General features: G+C 36.7%; 1 protein-coding gene across 1 annotated transcript; it reads left to right on the top strand.

Annotated features, from left to right (window-relative positions):
- Positions 1–5,359: 5,359 nt before the first annotated feature.
- On the top strand, positions 5,360–14,184 carry LOC140754567 (pickpocket protein 28). The gene is made up of 10 exons (XM_073089611.1): positions 5,360–5,631; positions 8,494–8,736; positions 9,402–9,516; positions 10,000–10,157; positions 10,497–10,722; positions 11,039–11,306; positions 11,800–11,865; positions 12,135–12,308; positions 13,310–13,423; positions 14,057–14,184. Exons 1-10 carry the CDS (start codon positions 5,360–5,362, stop codon positions 14,182–14,184), a joined length of 1,764 nt encoding a protein of 587 aa, XP_072945712.1.
- The last annotated feature ends 803 nt before the right edge of the window (positions 14,185–14,987 follow it).

Raw genomic sequence — 14,987 nt, 5'->3', positions numbered from 1 at the left:
TATCAAGCTTAGGAGAGTAAAGCTTTAGGAGAAAATTTTAGGAAACAAACAATTTATCCTGAAGCCACAGAGGCGGGTAATTTAGTTCGTTTTTATAAAACTGAAATAGCAAATGCGCATACGTTCCACCTGTTATTTACAGGTGGAACGTGGAACGTGGTCACTACCGCCCATGGACATCTATAAACAATTATTGGTAGGTATCTACGATATGTCGAGTCCAGATGCGTTATTTGAAGTTAGCTGGCATCTGCACTCTTTTACCGTATCGCTAAACAGCTTTTGGCTAGAAATAAATGCTTCAGTGTAGCCTCCCCTGTCGAATAACTTTCAGTCAAAAGTAAGACGAATTCTTACACTTGGAAATGGCAAATATATTTGGCAAACATTGACATAAATAAGTATAGGCAAAGAGAGTCTTGATATTTGACTTTAATAATAATACTTATAGGTAATTTCCATAAAAATAAAATAAAGATAATTTATCGAAATTACCTGTAAGTTAATCTATAATGTAATGTTATAATGTATTATTATTAAAGTATAAGTAGTATTATTATTATAGGTATATTTGGTACCTACATATCAGACTTGTTTTTAAATTTATATTGCGTAGTTCCCATCAGTTGAACAAGTAATTCAGCTTGTTCTGAGATAAATCTTATCATCTCACAATGACCCGAGGCGACCTGTGACCCATTTCGTGGGTTTATATTATTTGAGTAGTCCACGTCGACAGTAAACAGATTGATGTAAACTGTGAAATATATCCACAATTGTGTTAGTTCAATTAATTTCTTATGAGGGGTACGAGGAAGGAAAAGGAACGGGACTTATTACGTCGTTATTTTTTATTACGTAATATGACGATATCATACAGACACTAGTTCGTGCTTGCTTCCTTTATCACATCCTTCAAACTAGAACACAAGGGCTTAACATTACGATCATCATCATCAACCCATTACTGTCGCACTGCTGAAGCATGAGGCCTTAGTTCACCGCGCTGGCCAAGTGCGAATTGGTAGACTTCACATACCTTTGAAAACTTTTCTTTAAGATTTCTCAGGTATACAGGTTTCTTCACAATGTTTTCCTTTACCGTTTAAGCAAGTGATAACTAACTTCTAATACGCACATAACTTTGAAAAATCGTGCGTGCCTGGGATTTGAACCTCTGACCCCTCGATCAAGAGACCAAGTTTCTTAACGCCGCTGAAGCTGATCTTAGATGCGCCGCTATTTCTGAGCTCTAAGATGTCGCCTTGTGTATATATGAGTCAGTCAGCCTCTACAAGTCGTCACTCCTACACCAAAACTGCTTTACGCCAGGAATTAATAATAAATATACAAGTTCCAATGTGTTTTATATTGCCGGCACATAGGCCCGTCAAAATCTCGGCGCCGATCTAGTGGTCACGTCGATCTACTCGAAATATCGGCGTCCGGGATGACGGTGCTCGGGTGACGGACGTGCGGTGGACAAGCGGCTATAGTAAATGTATGTACGCTACTTCGGCGCCGTCATTAATTATCGGTATCGGCTCGGTGACAGTGGCGGTGGACAAACAGCGTAACCCCATAGGTTTTACCTTACTAACTGTAGATTTCGAAAAACGGCCAAATCATCGATCTCCGATCTTAGAAGTAACTAGAGTCTATTAATGATCTCCAATACTAAAAGTAGTTGGTCTCGATGAGTGGCAAGTCTATACTTACATGAAGCTTACGTGTGCATCCTATCTGAAACCTGAAGCTTCCTGTTTCCTGCTTTGTAAGGCTTCAGGACAAAATTAACATAGCGCACTCAACTTACTTGATACTTATACTTTAAAAACTGTTTAATAACGAGAAGTTATACTATGATGATGAAAGAATGAGATGATAATGATAGAATACGTAGTCTTGTTTAGCATACCGTCCATTATTTTGGTTTAAAACGTGTACAAAGGCAAAGATACTTACAAGAGCCATTTCAACTTAGTCCTCAGTGGTATCCAATCATAGATGACCGATAAATACAGAATTTTCGTAATTGTGGCTTTTTCTTTAGTTTGTCATTTAACATTACTTTCCCGAATTAGGTCCTTATAAGCAACACTATCAGTTAGTGGAAAAAGATATTTAAAAACGAATGAAGCAGTTTTAATTTTTTTCAAAAACGGTCTCGTAACTACTTTCAGTATTTTTCGCTAATCCTTATAGTTTCGGATTTGGCCCTTAAAGCCTATTTGAAAAATTCATCCTGTATACTTATGAAAATAGGTAATGGAGTACTTCAGGTGCAGTTTCAACGATAGTTCTTGAGTCTATGATAATAGTTATGTAATATAGCTGGTATCTATTAGTTGTCTATGATGGGTGGCAGTAACTATGTATTTACCTTGAAGAACTTTATGCTCCTTTATTTATTATAATTTTAATTTTGAGAGAAAAAGCTTCAATACGTACTAGTTTCTAAGAACAGTAATCAAATTACTTGAACAATGTATGAGAAAAATGAAAAAAATCTCCAAATACTCTCTCACTAAGTTCTTACATAAGCAATCGAAATATTTTTCTATGAATGATCAAAAATCGAAAAGTTTGCGCCAAATAAAAATCCACCGAAAGCTATTGAAATATTCAGCAAGTTCGAACTTGGTAAAGCTGTGTGTGCACTATCCGCGTCTTGAAAGACAGATGCTATTAAATATAAAAATAAAGATAAGGTAAGGTAAGGTATTAAATAAAGGTAATAGAAAAATGTAAGAATAATTTGTTAATAAAAAATGCACGTTAATAATAAATGACATTAATAAAAGTCATTCTATTAAAATTAAAACGATGTCTAAAGATTTTCAAACTTATCAACGTAGACTTGAATTTTCTGTTATTGATAATTAAAATTGAATGTTAAGTTGCTTTATTGACAATTTTGTTGAATCGAGAGATTTCTAACAAAAACATTGTAAATCATTTTAAACGTTAGAAAGAAGTTGAAATGACAAGGAATAAAACAATAGTAAATTGTTTTTGTTTATTTAAAAAAATATTCTTAAAAATTAGTTGCCGACGTATTATTTTTTTAAATAGTAATGCTATACTCATAGCCCCACACCAGTATTCCTTGTGTCGTTGTCTTCTGGGCTTCGGGGCTTCTGGGGTCGCGGGTGGCAATAGTGCGAGCTCGAACCGGCCGGCAACCCCGGTAAGGGCGGAGGTATGTGTGGCCGCATACCTGCGTACACATTAGATGGTTTGGCGAGTTTTGTACTCATCAGAGTAGAGCAAGATACTTAGAGGACTCCGATTGCGTTCCTTTGGAGATCCCGGAGTCTTCAATGCAGTGTCGAGGACGGTCACCGGGGGGGTTATAGTGCGGTAAGATTCCCACATAACGCCGTGTTTCTTCCTCAGCACCTGGTACCTTTTGAAGGTTTCCGCCTTGTTAACAAAAAAAAAAGGATTATTTTTGTCTTGTGCCATGGATTGTCCATAGACGAGTACATAGACGAGCACACAAACACCCACACTCCGGACAGAAAAAAACATTCATAATTCAAATGTCTGACCGGGGATCGAATCCAGAACCTTCTGCGCAGACCAGAATGGTGACAGTTCCGCACCGCAAGCCGTTTGCAATCCATTTGAGTTTATCGTGCATGTTTGTATAACTCGGATGGAAAGTGCATAAACAGCTTTATGCCGTGTCGCCGTAGGCACTCGTACCCTCGTTTTCTCCCAGTTGAAACTTTGAAACAAGCAAAGAAAATATTACTTAGTTTTTAAGTACACTCGAGCTAGTATTAAAGCATATGTGAAAACGAAAATACGTAGGGCATATAGGGCACATATTTTTGGTTGCAAGTATTTTTATGCCTAGCATTATAGGAAAAAAAATCTTCAATATAACAAATTCTACTTATAAACAAAACGCTGTGTAAAAAAAAACAATCCATCAGCCACCTTTTAAGTTTTACGAATACAAATATACGAGGCCGAATACATGCGTCCACACGTTTGCCAATCCTTAACAGTCACAAAGCAAGCATGTGGATAGAGCCGAGTCCCAAGCGTGTAGACGCAGCAATAACAATAATGGACAAATGAAGGTTAAATTCGAAAAGTGAAAGTATTATACTTTCACTTTTCGAATTTACTTCTCAAGACACATAAGGTGTCAGACACATGACGTGACAGACGATAAAGTATTCTCCTATAATTAATACTACTAATATTGATTAGTAGTATTAACTATTTACTACTGAAACACAGCCACGCAGCCACGGTATGTGCCTGTCGAAATGTTGTATAAAACATGATTTTGTCTACCACGGCCCGTGCCTGATACGTTTATTGTCTGTAGATATAAACGGGCCTTAACCGCCATATCTATTGGCATGTAACTAATAAACCCTTTGCATAATTAATTCGTAATACCTTTAAGTACAAACACCAATACAGCAAAGTGCATTTCAGGCAAAATTAATTGTATCCATTTTGACACAACTAACTTTTACCCGCGGCTCTGTCTGTTTTCATTAAAGCTGTTAGTTCATGTAAAATATTATAAATATTAATATTTATATTGCAGTGATAGCCCAGTGGTTAAGAAACTCGGCCTCTCGATCGAGGAGTCCAAGGCTCAAATCTCAGGCGCGCACCTCTGATTTTTCAAAGTTATGTGCGTATTAGAAATTAATTATCACTTGCTAAACGGTGAAGGAAAACATCGTGAAGAAACCTGCATACCTGAGTTTTATAATAAAAGACATCTCAAAAGGTATGTCGCTCATGGTCATCTGATACCAATCCCAGATAAGATTAGAGACCTGATGTCAACTCTGAAATCTTTTTTATATCTCACTATTTGACTGGGGTCTCCTATCATACGGCTGGATGAGGTCCGAAAGATTCTTCTGCCCGCTGCTCCAATGCAGGTCATAATTATTTTGATTTCGTTCAACGCGATTTGCTATCAAAATAAATAAAAAAAAACATTTTGACAAAAAGTGGAGTTGGCTGATTTGCGAATTAAGGTATCGATATCATAGCGCTTCGGAAATATTTCCGAAGTTAATTTCACATCTTGTACGTATATTATCCATTTATACAAATATTCCTAAATCTATCGTGTTCTTTTTACATACGAACGGACAGAAACATTAACAGAATATTTCCAATCAATTAATTGACTTCACAGCCATACACCGTAGCATTAGACCTATACTTTTCTACCATTATCTGCGGTTAACACGTATGTACTAATAAAATGTTAATACTAAGTGACTGAAATGAAACAATGAAAAAAGTTTTATAAAATCATGTAACAAATTCAACTGTAATACATAATATTTTGGAAATAATAAAAATCGAGATGTCTTGCAACGTCTTTAAGCTTAAAGTAAGAACGAAAAGCTCAAACGAAAGCTCCACATACGAGCCAACCATACCGTACGTAGGTGACTACTATATAAAGGACTTTCAATACATAAGCTCGAAGAGACATAACAAAAATGGTGTTGGAAACTGTGACAAAATTTCCACTGGAAATAGAAGCGCTTGTAAATTGTTCGTGAAACTGTGGTTAATCGAAGTGATGAAAGGGCTCAAACAATTCCTTTACGAAGGATCCTTACATGGAGTTAAGTAAGTGGGATCGGTTATTAAAAACCATTGAAGCGTCAACTCTCGCGCCACAGACTTCGTATATTACTTGCAAAGTTTGTTACTTTTAAGTTAACTTTCCGCCTACGGGTCCGCCCGCGTATGTGGCTTTCTATTTCAAACTTATATTTTGGGTATTTTCCATGGTAATTTGGGTATTTTAAGGTGATCAAGAAACAAGTGTAAGATAACATTAATATTTTCAAAACTAAAAATCACGCTATAACAGTTATTAAAACTAGTAAATTTGCGATGAACTTTCTCTAAGGCGCTCCAACAATCTCGTCTCGAAAATCGTTAATCCTGAGGATGATGATAAGGACAATGGTACAAATTTATTAAAATCGCGTATTGTCATCGGTTCTTGATAATTCTTCAAAATTTTGAATTAAACTGTACGTTCAAGTGGATAGAACTCGGGTTCAAAGATTCCGTTACATATATACATACATACCTACATACATAGATACAACCCAAGCTAATAATAAAAAAGCGTTTTAATAAAACCTACCAATGAAGTTTATTAAAGCTGCTTCAATTTGTAATATAGTATGTAAAATATTTAATTTTACAGTCTACTACATTTTTTTTGCATTTTCTATATTATTTAATCAATGATGACCAAACTAGTTAAATCTACTAAGCACTAAAGTTGATTGTGCAAACAAACATAATCCGATTACAATTTTATTTATTTATTTATTTATTTATTTAATTTTGTAACACCTTAAACTAAGGGTAACAAGGGAGGACTTAATGCCTAATGGCATTCTCTGCCAGTCAACCCTGGGCGATGGCGACATTATGTGGTAGGCATTTACACAAAAGTAAAATAAAATGTAATATATTATATATACACATACATATACATATACATATATATATACATACTAGTAACAATAATAAATATATAAAAACATATAAACAATAATCCTGATATATAAAATATATACAAAATAAGAACAAATTAAAAATATGCTAAGTATAAAAGATCGAAAGACTCAAATGCTAGAAGGTGGTCGTAAGTAATGTTCACGAACCAATCTTTTGAAAGTGCTCCTGCTTGGAGCTTGCCTGATGTTTTCGGGTAGGGCATTCCATAGCAGTATTGCCTGTACTGTGAAAGAATAACGGAAAAAGCCACTGTTATGTGAAGGAATACTGACTTTCAAAATTCTGGAGGAACGTAGTCCACTATCGTGAGACGAGGTGTGGAACTGAAACTTTCCCTTTAGATACAAAGGAGAAGCTGGATCGTATAAAATAGAATACAGAGCCAGGAGAATTCTAGAGTTACGCCTTTGACGAATGGTAAGCCATTTCAGCTGACGTCTATAATTGGATATATGATCATATTTGCGAAGATTAAAAATAAAACGGATACAATTATTAAGAAGGCGCTCTAGCTTGTCAAGAAGATCATCTGTTAAGTCTGGATAGCATACATCTGCGTAATCAATAACAGGTAGAACGAGACTGTGTATTAGTGTAATTTTAGTCTTGTAAGGAAGGAAATTTTTAAGGCGATACAGAGATTGCAATGTTGAATTTACCTTACGACTAATTTCAGTTATTTGAACACGCCATGTCAAGCTGCTGTCTATAAAAAGTCCTAGGTTCTTAACAGCGTTGCAAAAGGGAATGATAGAATTTCCATATGTAATTGAGGGCAGATTGACCAAGTCCACTCTAGACAACAGTCTCGAACTACCCACTATAATTCCTTGGCACTTTGTAGGATTAACAGCAATACCATACTGACTAGACCAAACTCTTACAGTCTCTAAATTTTTATTAATAATTTGAATAGCATTATGCACGTCATCAATACTGGACTGTACATATAATTGCAGGTCATCTGCGTAGAGATGATACGAACAGTTAACAAGTGAAGTGATTGAGTTGATAAACAACGAAAACAACAAAGGAGAAAGTATGCCGCCTTGCGGAACCCCAGCAGTAAGATCGGCCCAATCAGAGCTCTTTAACTCTAGCCGGACCGACTGCTGACGACCGCGAAGATATGATGAAAACCACTTAAGGACCAATGGTGCGAAATTTAGATGAGAAAGGATGGAGAGGAGGATTTCGTGGTCGACTGTGTTAAAAGCGTTTGAAAAGTCAATTAATACCACTACTGTGACCTTTCTGTCATCCATAGCCTGCCTTAAATCATCTGTAACTTTAATCAGTGCAGTAGTGGTACTATGACCCGGACGGAACCCAGACTGGTACACACTCAGTAGGTTATGCTTACATAAAAAAGATGAGACTTGCTTATGTACACAGGCTTCCAGAACTTTTGAAAGGAATGGAAGTATACAAATTGGACGAAAATGGTTTGCATGGGTGGGATTTGGTATTTTTGGAAGAGGTCGCACAAAAGCCTTTTTCCAAATAGTAGGATACTGGCCCGATAGCAAGGAATAATTAATTATGTGCGTAATCGTTGGTAATACAGTCTTTACTATCGGGCAAATCATCGATCTACTAATATCATCACACCCAATGGCCTTAGATTTAATTGATGTAATTAATTTTGTAATAGTTTTATGAAGTTTTAAATGAGATTAAATTATAACATGATTGCGTCATTGTGTGTGAAGTGTCTACTAATTACGTAGAAAAAAAATGTATTAATATATTGTAAAACAGTTCTAAAATAATTCGTACACTATTTTGTAAATAAGAGCTCTTGCTCTTATTTTTAAATTAATTGAAAATATTTGTATTATAAAAATAAATTAGGAGACTAGCAGTCAGTTCACCTGATGCTAAAAAAGTCAAAACCGCCAAGAATATCTGAAACTACAAAATATTCTACTTATAAACTTTGAATTCCAGATACATCTTCGAACCCTCATTCAAGCCCAAGGAGCGCCTCACGTGGGTCATCATCGTGGTCATCAGCATTGCCTTCTGCGCGGTGAACATCGTGCAGCTATTCAGCAAATGGACTTCCACTCCCTTCGTCAACGTCATTGATTCGCTGCCAACCCCCATCTGGGCTATTCCCTTCCCAAGCGTGGTTATCTGCCCTCATCTACGCGTGAAACTGTCGTATGCTGACGTCACTCGGATTAATGAGTAGGTACAATCATGCTACCGTCCAGTAAGCGACCCCGGGAAGGACGGCGGTATGTGTGGTCGCATACCGTCGTTAACACCATGGTGTGGGAGGAGCGAAAACTGCTCTCCCAGGGCAAAGCCTGATCGGGGCATTGCGCTTGGAGGACTCCGGTTGCGTTCCGTCGGAGATCCCGGAGTTCTCCAACAAGCGTTGAGGACGGCCACCGGGAGGTTTTAGTGCGGTAAAAATATCACATAACCCGGCGTCGCTCCCTCGTCGTCCTTTTGAAGATTTCCCCTCGTTAAAAAAAAAAGGTACAATCATGCTATTAACCTATTGCTGGTAAACTGCTGGTCACGGGTTTTCCTCAGAATTTGAGGAGTTTTGGTCATAGTTTACCGCGCTGCTCAAATGTGGACATTGTATATCTTTGAGAGCTGTTTAAAACTCTCAGGCGCATAGTTTCCTTGTGATGTTTTCGTCAACTTTAAGTAAAATATATTATCCTTTATAATTATTTTCTATATACCTCTTCGATCACTAATAAGAACATATACCTACACATAACTCCAAAGAATCAGAGGTACCTGGAGCCTGGTACGTATTTTTACTTATGTCTATTCTATTTTACATAATTTAATAAAATTATCATTACGTATTAAGGGAACATTTTTACTTGCAGTTTAGATCGCTTCTTTGCCGGTTTGGTGTGTCCTCAAATGAAGAATGATAAAATAAGATTGGACCGTAGGATGAATGCGACAGAAATGAAACTGCTCGAAAAATTTATAAACCAGGTAAGTACTTTTCTAATAGTTAAAAAAAAGCTAGGGTCTTCCTAATTGTTCAATATATTATTCACTAAAGAACTTTTAGGACCAACCACCGCCCGTGTTCGGATATGGCCCGAGGATCCGGCCCGCGGAACATTTTAAAATCGCGGTCCTTACTTAGTTGTAATAAAACGATTGTTACTTCGGTAAAGAGATCTGTTTTTCGTTGACAAACAAGGACGGATGAATTAATTTTATCCAAAATTAATACCGATTTTTTTATCTTAATTTCAAGAATACAAGATTTCGCTGTGATTTCGAAGTTTATATTCAAAATTTAGATTTTTAATGCTTATCTTTTTATAATTCCTTAAACCTAGCAAAAAAAGTAGATAGACGATGAAAATTCACCTTCGTCTATGGACCAGAAGAATTAACCCAATGAGTAATTACCAGCTTCACCCATGAGTTCTTTTTGCATATTTTTAAATTTTATTTTATTTTCAGGCATCTCCGTCATGCGAGGAAGTCATCCGTGCTTGTAACTGGAGACCTCTTCATGGCAAAGAATGGACGACAGAAGATTGCTGTGAAAAATTATTTACTCGTATCCACACCGACTATGGACTTTGTTTCGTTTTCAACAGTCTTCCATTAAATGGATTGTTAGTATTTTTAAACTTCTCCTGCAGTTTTTAAAGGCGGCACCACCTTTGCGACTACTCCTTTTTTAATTTAATATAGGAGCAGCAGACGAGCATGTAATCCATCTGATGATAAGTGACTACTGCCACCTATGGACATCTGTAATCAACCACAGATAAGATTAGATTTCTATGCGAGGTCGGCCACAGATGCGCCGCTACTCCGAATGGGAAATGGGAATGAGAACTGGATTAAATCTAAGCTGAGAGCTAAGCTGGATTGCCTCGGAAAAGTAGCATGGCTTAACACTGCTTTTAGGCAGAAATATCGCGTTACTTTCTTTTAACATATCGTTTCAGTAACAACGAAACCTTAGCTTGGCAGAGAACTATCGAGCCAGGCGCGGAAACATCCTCATTAGATTGGGACCTCGACGGAGGATATCCGAAGAACTTTCCACCCGACTTCAATGTTAGGCCGTGGAGGATCAAAAGTGCTGGAGAGTCCCATGCTCTAAACTTAGAGCTGTATTTGAACAGTTCTGAGCATCAGGACGGATGTGATGGGAACAACTTTGGCTTTACTGTAAGATTTAAACTTATCTACCGCTGGCTTCCCACGGTCGGTCGATTACGGACGATTTGGCATCTCAAAACCAAAACCGCTGTGGAAATCAGTAGAATCGTGCATCGTGGGAAGGCACCATAAGAGTCCAAATCCTCGATCTAATCTCCTAGTTTGTTAAGGTTCCTTTCGTTGTACAATGCAGCAACTGAAAGTAAAAACGCGATAGTGTTGATGAAGTCGCTAAAATAGAAAGTAGCCAAAACTTGACGAATCGATGAAGTGGCAAAACGCGATGCCAAAAGAATTATATTAACATAGTTTTTTTTATTACCAGCTCATGGTGAAATCTCCAGCAGACCATGTGTACACCACCACAGTGATCCGTCTACCAATGAATAAGATGACGAGCATCGAGATAGTCCCAACCACCCACAAAACAGACTCTTCTCTGAGAGCCTTGGAGCCCAACCTCCGCCAATGCTACTTTCAAAACGAGAGGCATCTGGAACACTTCTTGTTCTACTCCGGAACAAATTGCAAGCAAGATATCTTGATTAACTATACTAAACGGATTTGCAATTGTATTTATTATAACTGGCCGAGTAAGTATAAAAACACAAACATACACAAGTACGTACCTATATTTAAAAGCTATTTACCTTTTCAATGCACTATTAAAATGTCTTCGATGTGAAGTCTGAAAATCAGAATGTTATTGAGGTCATAATTTCCTTGGGACTTCGTTCGTCAAAATAGTCGGGTAAAAAATTAAAATATAGAAGTAAAATAAAATATTTCATGTTAGATTATTTCAGAATTATTTTTAAATTTTAAATCGATACACACACTTGACCACATCACACCACTTTGAAAAGTGTTTCATTATGGAGAAAATATGGAGAAGAATGATTCATATTTCCTCACTGTGTCTGGTAACAGCAATGGCCAAAACTCATGGTTTATTGGCTAATTACGTACTCTTTTGTCCACACTGGACACAGATGTTTTCCTTAAACTTGAGGAGATCTGAAACATACCACCACAACGCTTATTCCATAAAATAATTCCGTTGGTCAACGAATGTTTTTATTTCAGGAAAAAATATATTCGAACCTATTTGTACCACTACGGCGGATTATAACTGCTTGAATGAAGTGAAAGGTATCTATTAAATAAATTAATTATGAGTTAAATACATTATATGTTTTATACCTGTTTAGTTTTAAGGTGGTTAAACCAGTACAGTTCGAAAGGGGAGGTACCACCACAATCTAGAAATAGGTGCTGCGGACCCTTTATTTAAAACGTTTTTATTTCTAGCAATTGTTGTTATAGCGGTCATATTCCTAATTAATACTAAAATAACTATTTTTTCTACCAAATTTACTTTTAATACTTTTACTAACCTAACCTAACATGAATATTTTCAGATGAGTTAATGAAGCAACTGATGTACTCATTCTACGTGGACAGCGATGAGATGTCGCGGCGGGAATATGGCACGAACTACGGCGCTTCTTGCTTCCCGGCTTGCAACGACATACTCTACACCGGCCAAGTGTTCTACTCCAACAGAGTGTACAGGGGAGAGAATGCAACTTTAGTTCACACTGAAGGGTAGAATTAAATATATGTACTACATATGGAGTGATTTTTAAGGGTGCATGGATGGTCTAATCTGAAATATAACTTTTTTTATAATATAGGAGTAGCACACGAGCATGCAGTCCACCTGACAGTACGTGGCTACTGCCGCCCATGGACATCTGTAATCAACCCCAGATAGGATTAGATATTACTACCTGTGGTCAGCTACAGATGCGCCGCTACCCCTGAGGACTAAGCTGGAACGCCTCGGAAAAGTATGTCTCCTTTTGAAGGGTGTGGTAAGACCACACCCTTCAAAACGGAACACAGCAGCGCCTAACACTGCTGTTATGAATAGGCAGAAATAGGTGTGACGGTGGTGCCGCCGGAATAGAACCACAAAGGGTTCTACCACCTTCAAAACTTATTCGGCCCCGAAGCTCCTTTCAAATTTTATTGCAATTTCTTATAATTTCGGACTTATAAATATAATCCGTAGGATCCTTCGTGGTTGCACTCGACACCCCTATTTTTCGGATTCCGGCGTAATTAATAAAAACGTCATTGACTACTAATATTATAGATTTCAAACATTATTCATAATCATAATCTTTATTCAGTAATTTTTTTTGTTACAATATAGGATGTACACATAGTCAAAAAAGCACCAAAATTTTATATGCCGATTAAGGCGTTCTAAATGTATGGCTCTCACATGAGTCTTACAAAGTATTTTTTTTTAATAATATAGGAGCAATAGGTAGGTATATTTGTATGTCTATATTTTCATTAATTTAGAAATTCGTTATAATCGTATAAGCATTTTTCAATTAACATGTTTTTTATTTCTTTATATGATCTAATACTTAATATGATCTTTATTTATTTCTTTTATTTGGTGGGGTAATTTATTATAAAGTTTTATGGCCATGCAAAATGCGCCATTAGCGGCAATGCCTAGTTTTTTGTTTGGCGGGTAGGCTAACTTGTGTTTGCGGCGTGTATTGTCCATATAATCATTGGACTTCTGTTTCCAGTAAGAAGGAAATCACCCAAATGAACGTCCATTTCTATCAAGACATGTTCCTGGGCCAACACCGCCACGCGCAGTACGACGATTACTATTTCGCTGGTAATGAAGCCATTTCCTATATTTCCTGCTAATATTTGACACAGAAATAGAAGTGAGCGGTCAAGCGAAATGGGATCTAGAGTGATTTGAAACTATTTTGGCGATTTCGGTTCTTTTGACATTTCATCTTTATTTTAGTGCAAATAGATTTAAAAGTTTTAGTTTCTTTATTTTTTTTACTAACTCTTTTTTTACTTATGTCCTAATTCAATAAATCTTTATATATATATATATATATAAAGATTTATTGAATTAGGATATTTATATTTATTATATGCGTGTGTATGTCACTGAACTCCTCCTAAACGACTGGACTGATTTTGATGAAATTTGTTGTGTCTGTTCAAGGGGAATGGTTTAGATTCACAATTTATTCCGTGGGAAAAGGATTTTTAATTAATTTTTAATTCGTAAGTAGTTATAGAATCGGAAACCATGCATTTGATCAAGTGATGATCTTTAGCAAAGTTGTTGTCTAAGAGCCCACGAGGGTTTGGGAGTTGGTAAGACCAATTTTCGACAGATGGCACCACTAGTAACAATATAAAAACACTTTATTGCCTACATCCTGCCCTAAGAGGGAATCCTTGTCCAGCAGGATGTTGATGATAAAGAGTTGTTTTTGGATTCCAGGTGCCATTGGTGGTCTCCTCAGCCTCTTCCTCGGATTCAGCATCATCTCTGTGGCGGAGCTGGTCTATTTCGTTATTCTGAAGCCAATTCGTATTGCGTTTTTAGAATTTTACTTACATAATCATTAAAATCTTCATAATTAATATTTGAATAGGAAATGTATTGCACTATTACTCTTGAGTCCTTTTTTCTGCACCAAACTATTGTACGAAAGAAAAAATTAAAAATAATGAACCGCGTAGAGCGGTCACCTTAACACAGATGATTCCGGCTTCGATCCCTAGACAGACATGTAAATGTTGAAAGATTTATATTCTGTTTTGGGAGCTTATGATCGTGAGAATGTGTCATTATAATCTTATTATGTAATCATGTTAAGTGCCTCTAATAAATTATAAGTAGGAACACCAGTGTTTTAATAGCTTGTACACCTAAAACTCTATAGCCGCATTTCCCAACCTGTGGTCCGCGGACCGCGAGTATATGTATAGGGGTCCGCGGTGTCTTCTCCGGACCATACATAAATTGCTCATTAAATGCAAAAGGGCCGCAAAACGAAAAATCAGCAAACCAGTTTTATTAGAAAAACATGATCTAAGCACACGGTATATATAAATCGGTCTTTCAAATAATGTTTTGGCTGGGATTGGTTTTTTTTTTTTTTGCTCTTCATTTTGTTAAGGGGGTCCGTGAAAAATGTGCTTGATTTCCTAAGGGTCCGTGGATTGAAAAATGTTGGGAAACGCTGCTCTATAGAATTTTATTAAGTACTAGCTGACCCGGCAAACTTTGTACCTCCTCAGAATCTATTTATCAAAAATATTCCATATCATATAAAATATAGCCTATGTTACTCGTGGATAATGTAGCTTTCGAATGGTGAAAGAATTTTTAAAATCGGTCCAGTAGTTTTTGAGCCTATTCATTACAA

This window comes from Epargyreus clarus, unplaced genomic scaffold (assembly GCF_041222505.1).
Source record: "Epargyreus clarus isolate Ecla_fem2 unplaced genomic scaffold, WU_Ecla_fem_2.2 ptg000029l, whole genome shotgun sequence".
NCBI lineage: Eukaryota > Metazoa > Arthropoda > Insecta > Lepidoptera > Hesperiidae > Epargyreus > Epargyreus clarus.
The sequence above is the reverse complement of the archived record's forward strand: the minus strand, read 5'-3'. Positions and strand labels throughout refer to the sequence as shown.